The sequence below is a fragment of the Diadema antillarum genome, unplaced genomic scaffold (genome assembly GCF_040938485.1).
Source record: "Diadema antillarum isolate AM-2024a unplaced genomic scaffold, OU_Dant_1.0 seq00001214_RagTag, whole genome shotgun sequence".
Lineage (NCBI taxonomy): Eukaryota > Metazoa > Echinodermata > Echinoidea > Diadematoida > Diadematidae > Diadema > Diadema antillarum.
The window spans coordinates 747,329-765,387 of NW_027272006.1; the positions used below are offsets into that span (position 1 = coordinate 747,329).

The 18,059-nt window shown below is 37.8% G+C and overlaps 1 protein-coding gene across 2 annotated transcripts in view; it reads right to left on the bottom strand.

Moving 5' to 3' along the window:
• LOC139744851 (uncharacterized) overlaps nucleotides 1–18,059 on the bottom strand; it is a 34,986-nt gene that overhangs the window by 10,909 nt on the left and 6,018 nt on the right. For both annotated transcript variants that reach the window (XM_071655265.1, XM_071655264.1), the window contains exons 2-5: nucleotides 12,878–12,952; nucleotides 4,337–4,408; nucleotides 1,147–1,282; nucleotides 271–329 (exon numbers count right to left, since the gene is read on the bottom strand). In XM_071655265.1, the coding sequence (XP_071511366.1) occupies nucleotides 271–329; nucleotides 1,147–1,282; nucleotides 4,337–4,408; nucleotides 12,878–12,952 (342 nt within the window). The remainder of the gene's footprint in view (nucleotides 1–270; nucleotides 330–1,146; nucleotides 1,283–4,336; nucleotides 4,409–12,877; nucleotides 12,953–18,059) is intronic.

Here is an 18,059-nt window from a genome sequence, read left to right on the forward strand (position 1 = left end):
CCCAAGGTCATTGACCCTACCTGCCAAAATATAAAAAATCCTTCATAAATTCCCCAAAAATTCTCTGATCATTACCAAAAGTTAATTGTTTGTTACTTGTGTCATTCTCAACCTTTCCTGCCAGTTTCATCCCAATCCGTTAACTACTTTTTGAGTTATTTTGCACACAAACTAACTAACTAACTAATTAACGAACGAACGAACACACAAACCAACGGTAACGAAAACATAACCTCCTCCCTTGGCGGAGGTAATGAGCACATCACATACCTCCTCTTGGGAAAATTCCACAGTCATCATCTCCTGAACATTCAGACTCTGTGCCAGGACTAGGGCAAGGAAGCAATAGAGGGAGGGTGCAGAGTGAAGGACACATAGAGGTGTAGAGATCCATCTAATATATCAATTCATGCAATTTTCTCTGAGTTGTGCTTGAATTTGAATATAGGCATCCCAGTTGACTGATAGTAGATTTTTCTCGTCATGGAGTCAATATTATTTCTGTTCAGTTGCATCTTTTGTTTATATTATTTATATGACTAAAATGAATAAATAAACTCAATCTGCAACTGAACACAAACAATATAAACTCTATGACAAGAAAGATTCATCATCAGTCCACTGGGATTTTTTTTTCTTGCAGTCACGATACTGGAGTACCTGCTCTGACTACCTGCTCTGACTCCTTCATCCAAATTTTGACATGGTATGTCATGATGACTGACTAAAAAGTGAAATTTTTCAAAACATAGCATCCTTTTGATTTCTATCCATGACTTCAAGCAGGGATGCTATTCAGCACACCAAGTGGACGCTATGGCTAGAAAACATTTTAGCTCAATTCTAATAACCTTTCGTCCCAGTCATTTCCATTTCTTTAGTTTTAAGATATTTTCAACATTTTGCCATCACAATATAAAGTTCGGAGTAAAAATCATCTGATACCCTAAAAGAGGAATGAAACTGTTGTATAGTTCTCCTTCACATTTTCAAAAAGGAGAGAGAGGGGAAAATAGCTCTTTGGTTTAATTGCAGACTGTCCCTTGGTCAATGAAGGCAAGCGCAAAGTGTGCTTTTATCGTCTTGCGATCTTTAAAAAAAAATGAAGAAAAGAGTAAGTTTTAATTTCAATAAAGATTTACCAACCTATTTGATGCTCCATTATTCCCGTTCATAAGTGGTTGTGTACCCTGAGCTTCTGGTAGCTGCGATGTTCCGGTCTGCGCGGTATTCCCAGATTCTACATGGACTCCATTCATCTCAGGAGACTGATCATCAGTTTCTTGATGTTCACAGAAAAATACAGGAGAGATCTAATAAATGTGTCAGATCGAAATGCAGTGATGTCAGCTAGTAACTTGGTACCTAAAAACCTTTCATCTGTGCATCCTGCATACTTCTTTCTTCTTTCTTTTTTTATTGAAATAACAAGCTTCAAATATCTCTTATTTAGTAGGATCTTCCCAAGATACTTTGAAAATGTAGATTAAAAAATGAGCAAACCCACAGTAATTTGATTGCTGTGCATGATGGTCTTGGATGCCTTCATAGTGACTGTATCTTAAGAAAAAAAAATCTCTTTGGCTACATTTTGATGAAATACACTGAACTTGATCACTTACAAAGGACTCACCTTTCACTGTCTCGGCAAAAAGAAAGTGAATGGTGGATGCATCAAAGCTCAAACAAATAAATCCCTCATCCTAATACCAGTTCAGTCTGTATCCAAGACTAGTGTTATGTTATCAATGAAGTCTTTCACCATTTCAAGAATATATCTGTACCAGGATTGTATGGTTCTCTTTCAATGCTCCTAAAACTTGGCCGCAGCAGTAGAAGTTATGTAGCACTGACAGTATGGAAATATATTTGTATGTCCAGTACTATGTCCTTCAGCATCAGATTGCTTTCTTGACTCTACATCTATTTATTCAGTATCATTTTAACAATAAAATAATTTCAAAGTTTTAGAATGAAGTAAAATACAAGTTTAGATACAAATACTAATCTAATTCACTGTCTATTCAATTGCCACTGATCTAAATCTGCTGCAAGATTGTCAATTTGATGGTTTTCACGACATATACCACAATTATAAACTGGATTATGTGTGGCTCCTACGTATACTCATTCATTTCTATGTATGGGCAAGTCCAAGATAAGGTCCCCTCAGAAGGCAAAATTTCATCTTTGCTCAATATTGACATGTTTGGTATCATTTTAAAGCTTATGAGTTGAAGTTTTGGTTTCCGTGAAGGAAAAAATGATATTATGTAAATTTATGCAAATTTCAAGGGCTTCATTTGCATAAATGTGAAACACAGCGTTACGTATGGGACATTTATAAAAATTCATATTAATTTGAAGGAAAGCAAATAATAATTGATTAATATGTGGACATAAGAAGTTCATCACATAGTTTAACTTGGTATGAAAATTTAGGGATTATGCAAATGATTATGCAAATTAGCTCGTGTCCTATCATGAGATGTCCCATACGTAACAAAATGAGGTCATTTTTTTAGGTTTTTTCTGAAATTGCTAAGGTTATTTTAATGCCCTTTTGGAAAGTTCTAATTTATTGTTTAGAGAAATTAAATACCAGAGAAAAAAGAAAAAAAAGTAAAAGAAATACTTTTTATTAGGCATTGAAATAATGTTACGTTTGGGACAAATGCGTTACGTATGGGACATCCTCATACATATTGCATGTGAATGCATGTAGCTAGCTGGGAAGGTCCCTCAGTACACAAATGGTCAATCATCCTGAAGAAAGCATCCCAACATTGTAGCTACTTTTTGAGTTATAGACACTTGAAACAATACATGAACTTGACCGAACAATTTTCAGAAAGGGGAGGGGAAAATGGCAAAATTATTACACAATGAAAAATCAGCATTAAAGGGATGGTATAGTTTTTTGTAGAAATTGGGATTCAGTTTTCAACATTTAAAGGGATGATTGGAAACCAATTGTACGAATTACTTAAGAGCATAAAATCCTAAGACTAGAGGAATTCAAAGTTTATGTGATGGAGATCCAATTTGAAATGGTTGTGATAGTATAGAAGAAAAAAAAGTAAAATGATTTTTTTTTTTTATTGCAAGTGATACACAAATTGTCCTTATTCAGTTTTCAGTAGTAGCCACAACAAAATTCATGGGTATACATACTGAGTTGTGACTCGAATCAATGACCTGACTGCTAGACAGACATCATATATCTACTCGATCACTGGGGTTCCACGCAGCAGGTATTGCTTATTTATTAAACTTAATATTTCTTGTGTCAAGTTGTTTTTTATTGAAACTAAATGGCAAACTGCCCATCATCAATGCAAGTAAACACTTTAAACTATTCAATTTTTCAGTAGTAACTATCCTGATAAAAATAGGGCATACTTGTACATATACTCAAGTTGGTCATAGAAAATATAGAATATGATTGAATGTGATTATGATGGTAAATATCTGGGGAATATTGTCCCTTGTCAATCTGGATCAGTATTTGAGTAATTTCAACTGATTCCACCTCAATAATTATGCAAAAATTTGTTTAAATGGGTATTTTGCAAAATTATTTTGCAAAATACCCATAAACATGGTTCTCCACACACTAAACGAATGGGGAACAAAGGGCATGCATACCCAGGTTGGTCACAAAAATATAAAAATATGATTGAATATGATTATGATGGTGAATATTTGGGGAATATTGTTTCCTTGACAATCTGGATCAGTATTTGAGTAGTTTCAACTGATTTTACTTCAATAATTATGCTAAATACCCATAAACATGGTTTTCACACACTAAATGAATGGGGGACAAACTGTCCCATACGTAACTGTCCCATACGTAACACGTCATGTCTGTCTTTAATTAGAACCTGTAATTAGAGCTTTTTGCCTAATGACATGAAACTTACCTGTGATAATCTTGAGTGTTGTGACTCTCATCACAGTGAGTTACAAGTTGTAGAATGAAATACTTTCAGAGAGTTTTGAGGTTGAAAAAAATGTTCAAAAAAACAAAATTTTTCTGGTCCCATACGTAACGGCACATATTTTCTCTTCTAGAATATAATTGTCAAGGTCATTTTTCTCAATTTTTTACATGATTATACTTCTTCTAGATATCAATCACCATGATGAAGTTCAATATGATCAAAGGCCATTAACACTATTTTTCAGGTCATAAAAGTCTCTGAATGTCCCATACGTAACGTGCGCGTTATCTTGGACTTGCCCGTATACAGAGATTATACAGTGTCTTGGTACTCTGAAGTATATTCTGATATTCACAGCTTGTATTACAGAATACCAGACAAACACTTACTTTGAAATCCAAACACTCGTTGACACCAGTCACATAACTGCTCTTTGCAGCAGCAGTATATTGAACCACCACCTGTGATGCAAAGAAAAAATAGAAAGTCAAGCTTATGATTGCTATGAGTCTCATTACTCGTAAATTTCAAATACAACAGGCTTGAAATATGAAGGACATGGTAGAGACATGAATGTAAATATGCAAGACATGTTTGAAGAGAAAATGAGATAGATGTAGAGAATGAAACAGAAAGAGCAACAAAATAAAAGAAACAAAGTCAAAACTCTGACTCTATAGCATTTGTATCACACCCATCATACTTAATGTGTTATGATCTCGAGGGTACAAGTATATCATGATGGATCACAACTATGTTTACTTTATCTGAAATCATCCACTGATGCATTGAATGGACACTCTAATTTCTTGCATTTGTAAGCGCTGGAATTGTCACCTTTTATATACGGTACACAAAATGAAACTTTCATGCCTTACAGAGAAAATGAGAGAGGTAGAGAATGAAAGAGAAACCTAGAGCAAAAATAACAAACAAAGTGAGTGGTGCATATTGGTGTTTTACATCATCAACATGGATAATTTGCCCAGTTGTCATTTCTTTCCACCACAGCATAGAGTGGGGGGACTCTGGCATCATAGCAATTTTGTGGATATTATACATACTGATCAGATCCAATATAGAGTGACCTCTAACACAATACTGAGCAGGGGACATGTTGGTTTCACCATGGACGTTTCACCCAACTATCTGTCATTCACCTTCTCATTGATAAAATTGCCTTTCATTATATCTACTACAGACACTTTATTATTGCTTTATCATATGGCTGGAAGTGATGTTTAAATTATAGCCAAAGTTCCAAGACATTGGACATTAATGGAGATCCCCAGGGTTAAAAACAACTTTTGTATCTGTTTTTGCATTAAAAACACATGCCAGTGAAATAACTACAGCATGGCTACCATTTTGTAAAAAAAAAAAATCAGAGGAAATAATGTCTCCCACACATACAGGCAACTACAGTAGGTCATGGACTTGCTGTTTTAATTAATATCACGTCATGCACACAGACCCGTAGCCAGGATTTTTCAAGGGGGGGTGCGGTCACTAAAAAAACGGACCTTCGGTACCAATACCAATGATCACACACACACACACACACACACACACACACACACACACACACAATTATATATATATATATATTCTTTGGACGACCGAACTACAAAAGTTGTATAAGAATTTGCGCGCGAAGCGCGCCGCAAATTGTGAATTTTGACTGTTTTAATGACGTTTTAAAGTCTCAAGGAAATTTGTATTTTTGTCTGTTGCATGCAATCGCGTTACGGTATTTCATCTAGGAAATAGTAAAAACTCATTTTGCCAGGAAGTTGCAAAGTTTAATTGTGTTCGAGACTCTGCGCGCGTAGCGCGCCGCAAAATTGAGAATAGTGATTTTCCTGGTGTTGTTTTAACTTTTATTTTTTCTATTGTATACCCGCGTTAGCAGGCCTGAAGCCAGGATGTTTAAAGGAAGGGGGGATTGCGTTAATTAACAAAACGGTCCTTTGATACTGTCCTGGGAGGGGTAGCGACAATTAAAAGGTGGACACCATGCTCATACATGGACTTTCAAAATGGCCCCTAAACGAGTAATGATCATATGATTTTTTCGGGCCTTAAAAACAAGTATTCCTTAAATGTTTCCTGCACCCTAAAGAAGTACTTCATCATGATTGAACAATATACCATTTTCCCAAATTTCGGCCTTTTTGATACCCTTTGATTATATACGCTCGTACATTACACTTTCCATCTAATCCGTGAGAAAAAACGACCCCTATTATGCGTTTTCTTTAGCGAGTATGGTCACGGTGTCCACCTTTCAGTTGGAGTTTTCCATCCCATTGGATGCTGTTTGGAAGATGAAACATTCACTTTACTATACAGCCGTTGGTATGCTAGTTTGTCAAAAACGAAAATAAATAAGAAAATTTTTAAAACAAAATGAATTGTAAATGTGAACCATTTATATTTTGCATCCTTGTGGTAGGATATTTCCAGCATTTCCGAACTTTCAAATAATCATTTTAGATTTAATAATATTAAAGGTAGTAGATCCGATTCGCAAACATCTCCAATATCAGTCAAATGTCATATTAACCATCATGCTAAGAAGGTTTTCTTTGTGAAATTTGGAGGTCAGTGAAATTCAAAAATTAAACATCCGTTAGCCATTGGAAGAAGTTGAGTGCAAATTCAGACCTCAGGCTTAGTGCTCATATGTTTTCCTATCTGATTTGATCTGTCTTACTGTGCACACTAAGATACATACTGGAATGGTTATTTCTTATTTATTAAATAATAGTAGCATATTTGGTTACTAGCTGTCTCTAGGCATTTTCGAATTTGGGCTGCAAATATCCACTACCTTTAAGTTAGAAGAGAGATAAGTAAATAATGATAAAATAAACAAACAAAAAAGAATGAGTTTCTTTTGTAATACTATCTGACAAACTTTTTACTTTACCATTTTACTTCATAGCTCAGCACTTTCCATTCTCTCTCATACCCTCTTACCCATTACATTTAAATGAAATACAACTAAAATGAGTTTGCGTGCCTGCATAATACTCTTTGGAAATTATAAGTGAGAATGTTCTTAGGTTTTGGCTCACTTTAAAATGAGAACCAATAGAACTGTCACAACATGAGAAAATGTATAAGTAATAATCAACAGTACATTTCCGAATTTGGCCTGCAAAGAAATCCGCTACCTGTAAGTTAGAAAAGAGATTAGTAAATAATGATAAAATAAACAACAAAAAAGAATGAGTTTCTACCGCCGTATCCAGAACAGAGCCTGAAATGGTGCAGGCTCAAGAAATCGTTTGTACTAATACGTCTTGAAGTACTGTGTGATACTGTTGACTCAGACTTCTACAAAGCTGTAAGTGAGAATTTTAACCCAATCCGGCTCATTACCTGTGTTTTTTTATGAAAAATATGAATAAAGAATGTAAATTAAATAACGACGCGTCACAATGCAGTCTAACGCTCTCACAATGTTATCATACATAGGGTTTTTCCCTGACTGTTTTTAATCCGGAGCTCTTGCAATATTCAGGCTTTTGTAATACTATCTGACAAACTTTTTATACTTTACCATTTTACTTCATAGCTCAGCATTCTCTCTCATACCCTCTTACCCATTACATTTAAATGAAATACAACTAAATTGAGTTTGCGAGCCTGCATAATACTCTTTGGAAATTATAAGTGAGAATGTTCTTAGGTTTTGGCTCACTTCAAAATGAGACCCAATCGAACTGTCACAACATGAGAAAATGTATAACTAATAGAGAACTGGAGTAAGACAGGCCTTTCATTTTGTTTTGTCTCTCCTGATCGTTCGTAAGAAATGCTAATTCATGACCACCTTTTCACAATTTCATTGGAGCATGCATTCATAATGGAAAATAGTTGACATAATAATCTATCCCCAGGCATTATCATGCCAACATGTACTTATATATACATGTACTATATCTTTGTGAGACGTAGATATAAAATGTCTCAGGTTTTCGATTATAGTAATTTCGAGGAAATTTCTTTAATTTTTATCATATATGTAAACTTGAGGCTATTAGATTTTCATCCACTTACCTCTGTTCCTGTGAAAAAATGCAAGTGTCAACCTCAATGTCATCCACGAATCGCACGTACTCGGGCGGCCAGTGGAAAAAAAAAAAACACCGGTCACACGCGCCAAGGGCCATGGCATGCAGTGCCAATATAATAACAGCTCGCACAAATTGATACATAACATTTGTGTTTGTGTGCATGGGGACGATCCGATGGTTCGTACAACAAAAGGGTTTCGTACAATTATTTTTAACATTGTTAAACATACTCTTCCACATTTACGTAGCATATAATGTGTCTTTATATTTATTTGGATTGTTATCTTGAGAATTGCTAAAAACCCGCGTTATTATGAAAAAGTGGACCTTTCAGAATTTGGGGGGTTGCGTACGCACCCGACGCACCCCCCCTGGCTACGGGCCTGGCACACAAGCATGGTAGTTGCCACCGAGGTCGACACGGATACCACTAGAACTCTTTTAAAAAAAGGGCAGGGCCCGGTTAAAGGGGAAGCCCCTTTGAAGCTATAACTTTTTCTTAATCAGAACTGCCAAGAAATCCATCAAGCACTCTTCCTACACTTGAGCTGCTTTGCTTTTGAATGTGTACTGATACTTTAGTTTTCTTGCAACTTTCTTCTGTTAATTTTTTTTTTTTCTGTTTTGTTTTCTGAGCCTAAAGCAGTCTTTTGCTGCTCTCCTTTCTTTTTCCAGGCCGAAACTGAAGTCATGTTCGCAGAAAATATGGTCAACTAGTAAATACAGACAATCATCATTTTGCTGGTTGTTTGTTTTGGGTCTGATCTCAGTGTGAATTGCACACTGAATCAAACGGCTTTCACAAAAATCTATAAGAAGGAGTATTATTTCAGAACTTCATCATATTAAATGAACATTCATGAGTACATCACAAACTCAGTATTATCCGATTTTCAATTCATACTTTCACTCAAACCTGCACAAAAAGTACCAAGCCTTGTCTGAAATAGGTAAAAACATTGATTTTCTTCCAAAGGTCATGTCAGTTTAAGCCTACATGGATCAATTACATTCACATTCAGAGGAGCATGTTATAGATGGACAACAGTACATTTTAATGTCTGATAGACTGCCACGTCTTTACCTTCCATGCCACACTGCATTACTATACAAATAATGCACATTACAGAGGGTGTTAGAGATTGCACCTGAATGGTTAAAATTATTCACCTGATAATAACTTTAGAAAAGCTACTGACAATACAGGGTGGCCCTAAAAAAATGGAACACCTAAGATCTTTAATTACAGCAATATCAATGCAAATATGTCATTATTTTGCATACTATTAGAAAGATCATTGTTTTTCCAATAGAATGACGCCAAGTTCTTTAATTTTGGTTAATGCGTTAGGATTTAAGGACCATTTTTGTGAACCCTTGCGATTTTCAAAATGTGATCATTCTGCACTCTCAGAGATACCAAAATCAGCGATAATTCGGCTTGCCATAGAACCACGAGCGTTCACAATGTGTGGAATGTGGACAACAGCTCTTTACCGTGAATGGAAGAGAGAGTGGGCGGGGCAGACGGTGTGATTGTCATTGTCCGTTGTGGTTGTGAATTAGACGACATGATGGGCTTAATGAGATGCTAAATTTTAGATGGAAAAATAGAGAGGTTTATTCAAAGGCATGATTGGCAGTGACGTGAATTCATGAGTACTTTTAATTGTAATAGTATGCATTGATAAATACAGTGAGAATATCCCTGAGTGGATTAGTAAAACTTGAATCATACCAGGCAAGTTCAATAAAATGCACCCTAGGTGGTTCTGTGAACAGGGGTGCAAGTACGCAAAGGGCAAGTTGTTGTTGTTGTTGTTTCACCGCCATTTTTTTCCCCAGCAACCCCCCCCCCCCCCCTTCCTTCCTGGCTCCTCCTTTTGCACTTTTCGTCACTGGCATGGAAAATAAAATATTCAGGTAAGAAGTCGGGTGCTTGTGGATTCGGCAGAATTCAGGTCCCCCTTTTTTTTATTTTTCATAATCCTGGATTCGCACCCGTGCAGTTAAGCAAATTCATCAAGGTGTCTTGATAATTAATTCATGATCTTCATTATGCTTGCTTTTCTTTTTAGTTTTCCTCCATCTGAACATACTTATAATGGTGAGAGAGCTCAGATTGAGAATTTTTGAAATAAGTAAGCCACATTGTTAAATCGTGTCTTTTATTCAATTTCTTGCGATTGCTCGGAGACACCGTAATTTCACAATAGACGTCTCAGAGTCGTAGGCTAGCGGAGACATCTCTGCAACTGCTCTGCAGTCGCGAACTAGTTTCAAGCCAGGTGAGATACCTCTTAATTTGTTCATAATCTGACACAGCAACGTTCTCAGTTCTCATTATATCTATCAATGTATAATTAATTAAAAGTACATACTTTATTTCTAAACCACTCATGAACTCACGTCAGCACTGTCAATCATGCCTTTGAATAAACCTCACCATTTTCCAGCTAAATTTAGCATCTCATTGAGCCTAACATGTCGTCCCATTCACAACTACAACAGAAAATGACAATCACACCGTCCGTCCTGCCCACTCTCTCTTCCATTCACGGTAAAGAGCTGTTGTCCACATTCCACACATTGTGAATGCTCCTGGTTCTATGGCAAGCCGAATTATCGCTGATTTCGGTATCTCTGAGAGTGCAGAATGATCACATTTTGAAAATTGCAAGAGTTCACAAAAATGGTCCTAAAATCCTTACGCATTAACCAAAATTAAAGAACTTGGTGTCATTCTATTGGAAAAACAATGGTCTTTTCAATAGTATGCAAAATAATGACATATTTGCAATAATCTTGCTGTAATTAAAGATCTTAGGTGTTTGTATAGCAAATAAAAATCATATCGTTATACAGAAACTCTGGCCTCCCATTATCCTTTGACCTTGAAGTACGATTTGATCAAAACTTATTCATCTATTTACAGCTCATGACGCAAATCTCTCGTTTGAAGAGGCTACACCCCAGTAAATAATGCCAGTGCATATCTTGGCAATCAATGACTTAAAGTCAAAGATATAAAACACCTGTTTCTTGACCCTGGCCTAATCTAAGCATCAGTCATCGCCACAGCGCCACAGGAGGGGGGGGGGGGGCACCGCGAGAGGAGGAGATTGTTTTGGTTTTGGCATGGGCCATGTAGCTCCATGGTGCGTGTGTGTGTGTAGGTGTGTGTGTGTGTGAGTGTAGACATTCAGCGTATGCAGACAGAGCATGCCTGTACTGTAGTGACCGGAACTATTGTCATTCCATTTTGCTCTCCCCTTCTCCCTCCCCCATCTCTCCCCCTCTCCCTCCCTCTCTCCCCCTCTCGCTCTCCCTCTCTCTCTCCCTCTCTCTCTCTCCCTCTCTCTCTCTCTTTCTCAATGATCCAGTCAGCAGGCTGATTGTAACCAGGGAGGTAGTCTCACCTCCCCGTTGTAACTCACTGTCAAATAGCACATTGTCAGCACCGGCAAACTGGCAATGCTCTCCTTCTTATACCTGTATTTTCGTTATTTACGGGTCGATTTTTTTCGTTCGAAATGTAAAATGGATGACCATAGAATTTCTCAATAGAATATAAAATTGAAAACTTTAGAAAGGATAGAGAAAATTGAGTTCACTTTGAATGGTCTGCCACAGGTAGATATCCTTATCATGCTCTTACGTAATACGACAGCTGCTTTCTCAATGAAGAGGTAGTCTCAGCTCCCCGTTGTAACTCACTGTCAAATAGCACATTGTCAGCACCGGCAAACTGGCAATGCTCTCCTTCTTATTCCTGTATTTTCGTTTTTTACGGGTCAATTTTTTTCGTTCGAAATGTAAAATGGATGACCATAGAATTTCTCAATAGAATATAAAATTGAAAACTTTAAAAAGGATAGAGAAAATTGAGTTCATTTTGAATGGTCTGCCACAGGCAGATATCCTTATCATGCTCTTACGTAATACGACAGCTGCTGGAGTCATCAAACTCTGGCTTGGCCTCCAGGTTTGTCACGCCTGAGCAGAGAGTTTATTTGCAATGGACAAGTACTTCGACTCCCAACTTCCAAACGACAAATATACGCACCCCACTTTGGGTAAACCCAGTTGGGGACTCGCCTCAAACGAGGGATTGACGGCATGTCATGTATACAAGCACTGATACATGGGAAATGTTGGGCAAGAGATCTGTAGGTGTGTACCCCTCGCTAAATTGGAAAAAAAAAGATTTATATTTAAGTAAAGTGGTTAAATTTAGGTGGATTTGGGGTTAGAGTTTAGTTGGGTTATAGGGTTAGGGTTAGGGTAATGTTGATCTTGGTGTCCCAGGGTAATGGGGACCCCAGAGTCCTAGGTTAGTGAGGGGGTACTTATAAAACTCTTTCAAAATTTTGCCACACAGAAGAGTTGTTTTTTTTTTTTGTAGATGAGGAAACAATCATGAGGGATAGATGGAATATACCCCCCATAGCATTCTTTGCGTTTGAAGACATACTGTAAAACGAGGAATTTTCGCGTGCATTTTAATTTCGCAAATTTCGCGTGCCAAGATTCGCGAAATTAAAATGCGCGCGAAAGTTCTTGTCTACACTATATGCACTGAATACCAGTGGCAGTTCGCGAAAATTTCATGCCGCAAAAAAGGCCGTCGGCTCCAATTCGCGAAAAATTCATGCCACGAATATATCATGTTTTACAGTATTAGTTTTATGACAAACTGAAATATATATATATATATTATATAGTATGTGCAATCAATTTTCCCTTAGCAATGCTATTTCATGAATCATGACATCAACAGAATATGCAGACTGCAATAAAGAAAGACCTACTTCCATAAGATATTCAATATACTGTAATACATACCAATAAATGAAACAATAGCCAGAAAGGAGACCACAATACCCAGAATCTCGTGCCAAGCCAATCCATCCTCCTTGCCTACAAGAAACAAGAAATTATGATTTGTCACATATCTATAAATACATCTGAAGAAAACAAAGAATGAGCTTATGGGAAAAAACATTATGCAACAGGCATTAGATTTTTGACAGAAGAGCAAAAATAAATGGACAAGTATTCACTATTCAAACACTTACATACCTATATCATGAGATAATGAATAAAGATCATTTGTCAGATACATTAATAATCAAGGAAAAGTAGAAATTACGCGGTGCGTAATATATGTCCCTGCCGGAAGTAGCATTTTGTAGCAAAATGTACAATATAGGTAAAAAATCAAGGTCAAAGGTCAAAGAAGTCAAAGGTCAAAATTCTGTGTACAAGTTTTGAAGCCCTCACCTAGTGCCATCACATAAAGCAAACGGAATCGAAATCAGGTTAGAAATGGCGAAGGAGTAGCATTTTGTAGCCAATGTACAATAAAATGTAGGTCAAAAATCAAGGTCAAAGGTCAAAGAAGTCAAAGGTCAAAATTCTGTGTACAAGTTTTGAAGCCCTCACCTAGTGCCATCACATAAAGCAAACGGAATCGAAATCGGGTTAGAAATGGCAAAGGAGTAGCATTTTGTAGAAAAATGTACAATACAGGTCAAAAATCAAGGTCAAAGGTCAAAGAAGTCAAAGGTCAAAATTCTGTGTAGAAGTTTTGAAGCCCTCACCTAGTGCCATCACATAAAGCAAACGGAATCAAAATCGGGTTAGAAATAGCGAAGGATTGGCATTTTGTAGCCAATGTACAATATACATGTAGGTCAGAAATCAAGGTCAAAGGTCAAAGAAGTCAAAGGTCAAAATTCTGTGTACAAGTTTTGAAGCCCTTACCTAGTGCCATCACATAAAGCAAACGGAATCGAAATCGGGTTGGAAATGGCGAAGGAGTAGCATTTTGTAGCAAAATGTACAATACAGGTCAAAAATCAAGGTCAAAGGTCAAAGAAGTCAAAGGTCAAAATTCTGTGTACAAGTTTTGAAGCCCTCACCTAGTGCCATCACATAAAGCAAACGGAATCAAAATCGATCGGGTTAGAAATGGCGAAGGAGTACTGTAATATAAGTGGATATTTTCGCGCGACTATTTTTTTGCGCTTCACCGGGTAAGAAGAGTTTCGCGTGTTTTTAATTCCGCGGAATCAAGACATCATGCTCAGGAACATATGGCAAGCAAAAATATTCATGTGCTTTTATTTTCGCACTAGTTTCTGGTTGCCAAAATGCGTGAAAATTTCAACACCACAAAAATTTCCACTTTTACATTAGCATTTTGTAGCAAAATGTACAATATAGGTCAAAAATCAAGGTCAAAGGTCAAAGAAGTCAAAGGTCAAAATTCTGTGTAGGAGTTTTGAAGCCCTCACCTAGTGCCATCACATAAAGCAAACGGAATCGAAATCGGGTTAGAAATGGCAAAGGAGTAGCATTTTGCAGCAAAATGTACAATACAGGTCAAAAATCAAGGTCAAAGGTCAAAGAAGTCAAAGGTCAAAATTCTGTGTACAAGTTTTGAAGCCCTCACCTAGTGCCATCACATAAAGCAAACGGAATCGAAATCGGGTTAGAAATGGCGAAGGAGTAGCATTTTGTAGCAAAATGTACAATACAGGTCAAAAATCAAGGTCAAAGGTCAAAGAAGTCAAAGGTCAAAATTCTGTGTACAAGTTTTGAAGCCCTCACCTAGTGCCATCACATAAAGCAAACGGAATCAAAATCGATCGGGTTAGAAATGGTGAAGGAGTACTGTAATATAAGTGGATATTTTCGCGCGACTAGTTTTTTGCGCTTCGCTGGGTAAGAAGAGTTTCGCGTGTTTTTAATTCCACGGAATCAAGACATCACGCACAGGAACATATGGCAAGCAAAAATATTTGCGTGCTTTTACTTTTGCGCTAGTTTCTGGTTGCGCAAAATGCACGAAAATTTCAACACCGCAAAAATTTCCACTTTTACATTAGCATTTTGTAGCAAAATGTACAATATAGGTCAAAAATCAAGGTCAAAGGTCAAAGGTCAAAGAAGTCAAAGGTCAAAATTCTGTGTAGAAGTTTTGAAGCCCTCACCTTGTGCCATAACATACAGCAAACGGAATCAAAATCGGGTTAGAAATGGTGAAGGAGTAGCATTTTGTAGCAAAATGTACAATATAGTACAAAGGTCAAGGTCAAAGGTCACAACTGAAATTCTGTGTAGAAATTTCAAAGCTCCCATGTAGTGTTATCATACAAAGCAAACAGAATCAAAATTGGCTCATAAATGACAGAGAAGTAGCAAATTGAAAATTTTGATCACACACATACACACGGATGGACACACGGACACACACACGTACAGAGCCGGTTTCATAGTCCCCTGCTCGAACTCGTTCGGCGGGGACAAAAATGATCAGGAAATAATTGGAGAGTGTGATACATTGTACTACAGTTTCTTGATGGGCTTATCTATAATGGCAGCACAATAAAAATATCAGCAATAGTCAAGGATTTGTAAATTTCAAAATGAAATGCCATGCCAAAGTGGGGAACAAAACTCCATTGTCTTTTAAACGCACGTCCTTAGAGAGATACACAATACTCCGCAGAATGAGTTACCATAACTAGCAGTTCATTGTTTCTCCTGGATCTGGATTGAATCAAGTATCTCCTTCTTCTTCTTTCAACTGAGTACAGAACACTGTTGGTGTATTATTGTACTTGTGCTTGTCAAGTTCCAAAATGAAAAGGGCAAGTATAAAAGACCCAACAACAAAAACAGCAACAATGACAAAAACCCTCACCGCAGAATCTACGTGCTGCTAAAAAAAAGACCAGAGAGGCACCTCCTAACCTTCAGCACCCCCTGCTTGAAGATCTCGACAGAGGTGCTGTTAACTATATACAGGTACTCTGTGATAGGGAATTCCACATTTAGACTGCATCAGGCAAACATGTTCTTTGATATGTTTGGGTGCTGGTGTACAGGATTTAGAATTTGGCTGGATTCCCATGCTTAGACGGTCCAATGGCTGGTATGAAATATTCTGTATCCGGGCAATTACTCCCAGAGGGCAATTACCCCCAGCCTAAATACTGGTTGGTGATAACGTTAGAGTAAAGATTATAGGGTTACACTTAGGGTTAGGTTTATGGTTAGGAGTTTGGGTTATGGTTAAGATTAGGTTCAGGATTAGGGCCAGGGGAAGGGTCCGGGATAATTGCCCAGGGGGTAATTGCCCTAGACCCGAAATATTCATCCACGATGTTGATCAGCCTGTGGATTATGGAGTATACCACACACACACTATCTGCTGAGCACATCTCTCCTGAAGAGTGGTCCACTGGAGTTGCTTAATCAAGATAGCATGTCAGCTATGCTGCTCGTTTGCCCAAAATCTCCCAAAGCGAAGCTGGTACAGTGATGTTGCACCATTTCCAGTTTTGTGATGCTCTTCTAGAAATATGGGTCCCATACAAACCACAGCAGCATATTCCAGACCTGGAAGGACGAGTGTTTTGCAGCACAACACTTTTGCTGTTTGTCTTGAGGGGGCAGTCTCTAATATTTCTCTGTAGGAAGCTGCTTGTTGAGTAAGCAGACTTGGTTGGGACATCCACATGGTTATTCCACTTGACTTTAAGTTATCCTGGAGGTTAATGCCAAGGTATTTGCCTTCTCATGTACTGCCAAAGCTATTCCATGAATGCAGTAAGGTGTTGGACTCTTACACACAATCCTCTTGTTGGTGACATGCATGACTCAAGTGGCATAATTTCTGCCAGTGAACCAAATTTCATGAGCAAGCCTGCTTCCCATGCTTCGAGTGCATCCATGTCCCTCTGCAGTTGTTCAGCACTGTACTTTCTTGACCTTAATATCTGTACATTTTATACAATGTACTCAGTGAGGTCATTAGTAAAGAGAGGGAAGAGCAGAGGACCGACCACAGTTCCTTGAGGTACCCCTGCCCTGAGAGAACAGGTGCAGGGTGGTCCATGAGGGGTTTGAGTATGTCGCTGCAACATGCTCAGATTCTTGCGCAACATCCTCAAAAGACAGGGCAACATGCTGTGGAATATTCTTGAAAATTGGCAACATGCTCAAAATAAGATGTATATTCAAACATATGAAAAACATGTTCAAATAAACTTGAGAAACATCTGACTTCATAGAAAATCTGTGCACAAAACACGAGACAGAGCATAATACGTACGCAGTACAATGCAAAATAATTCCTGAAATATTATGCACCATGAAGTGTAAGTAAAGTACATCGTAAGTTAATTGTTCGCCATCCTCAATCATGCGCGACACAAGATGTCTCAACACTGACCTGATAGTAAACGAACAAAAGTCAGATTTACATCAGACCGCTATCCAATACACTTCGGTGGGTGGTCAGACAACTTTGCTTCCGACGAGTGACCGATAAGAAAGAAAAATGATAATCTCTGTGACTGTGGTGGGGCGGTTGTTTTGTTTTGTTTTGTTTTGTTTTGTTTTGTTTTTTGTTCATTTTCCATCTGTGAAGATGGCTGGATAGCCCATATTCTGGGGCCGTATTCTGAGAGCTTAAGTGTCTGATTAGCACTTAATTACCGTACTGAATTGGTATTCTGAGAGCATGATTAATAAGGGGTATATTAACTACCATAGCAACAAGCGTTTTGGCGGGAAGGACCTACGCGTTTGCGCGTATCAATGCGCGTACACCTCTGAGAGGACTTAATCACAGAGTTAATTACGAATCGGTATTCTGAGGGTGTAATTAAGTATGAAAGTTAATGGAAAACTTAATGACACCAAAGAGTGTCATTAACTACTCCGATATCACGCAATACATCGTGTTTTCTCTGCCACAACGATGCTTACCGTCTTCGGTAACCGAGGAGCGGTTGAATCTTGTTATCATGGTATCAGTAGAATTCAGAGAAAAAAATAAATATAGCCGATCTTCGAGGAATTTTGTCATTTTATGTGAGCAAAGAGGTTGAGATCTTCGCGTGCGTAGGTGAGGGGTTGTAATCAAATTCCGGAGTGTGCGCACGGAGCTCTTGGGTTGTAATTACAGGGGGCGTGGAGGAGCGCGCATTGAGGGCATATTTGTGTAATCATT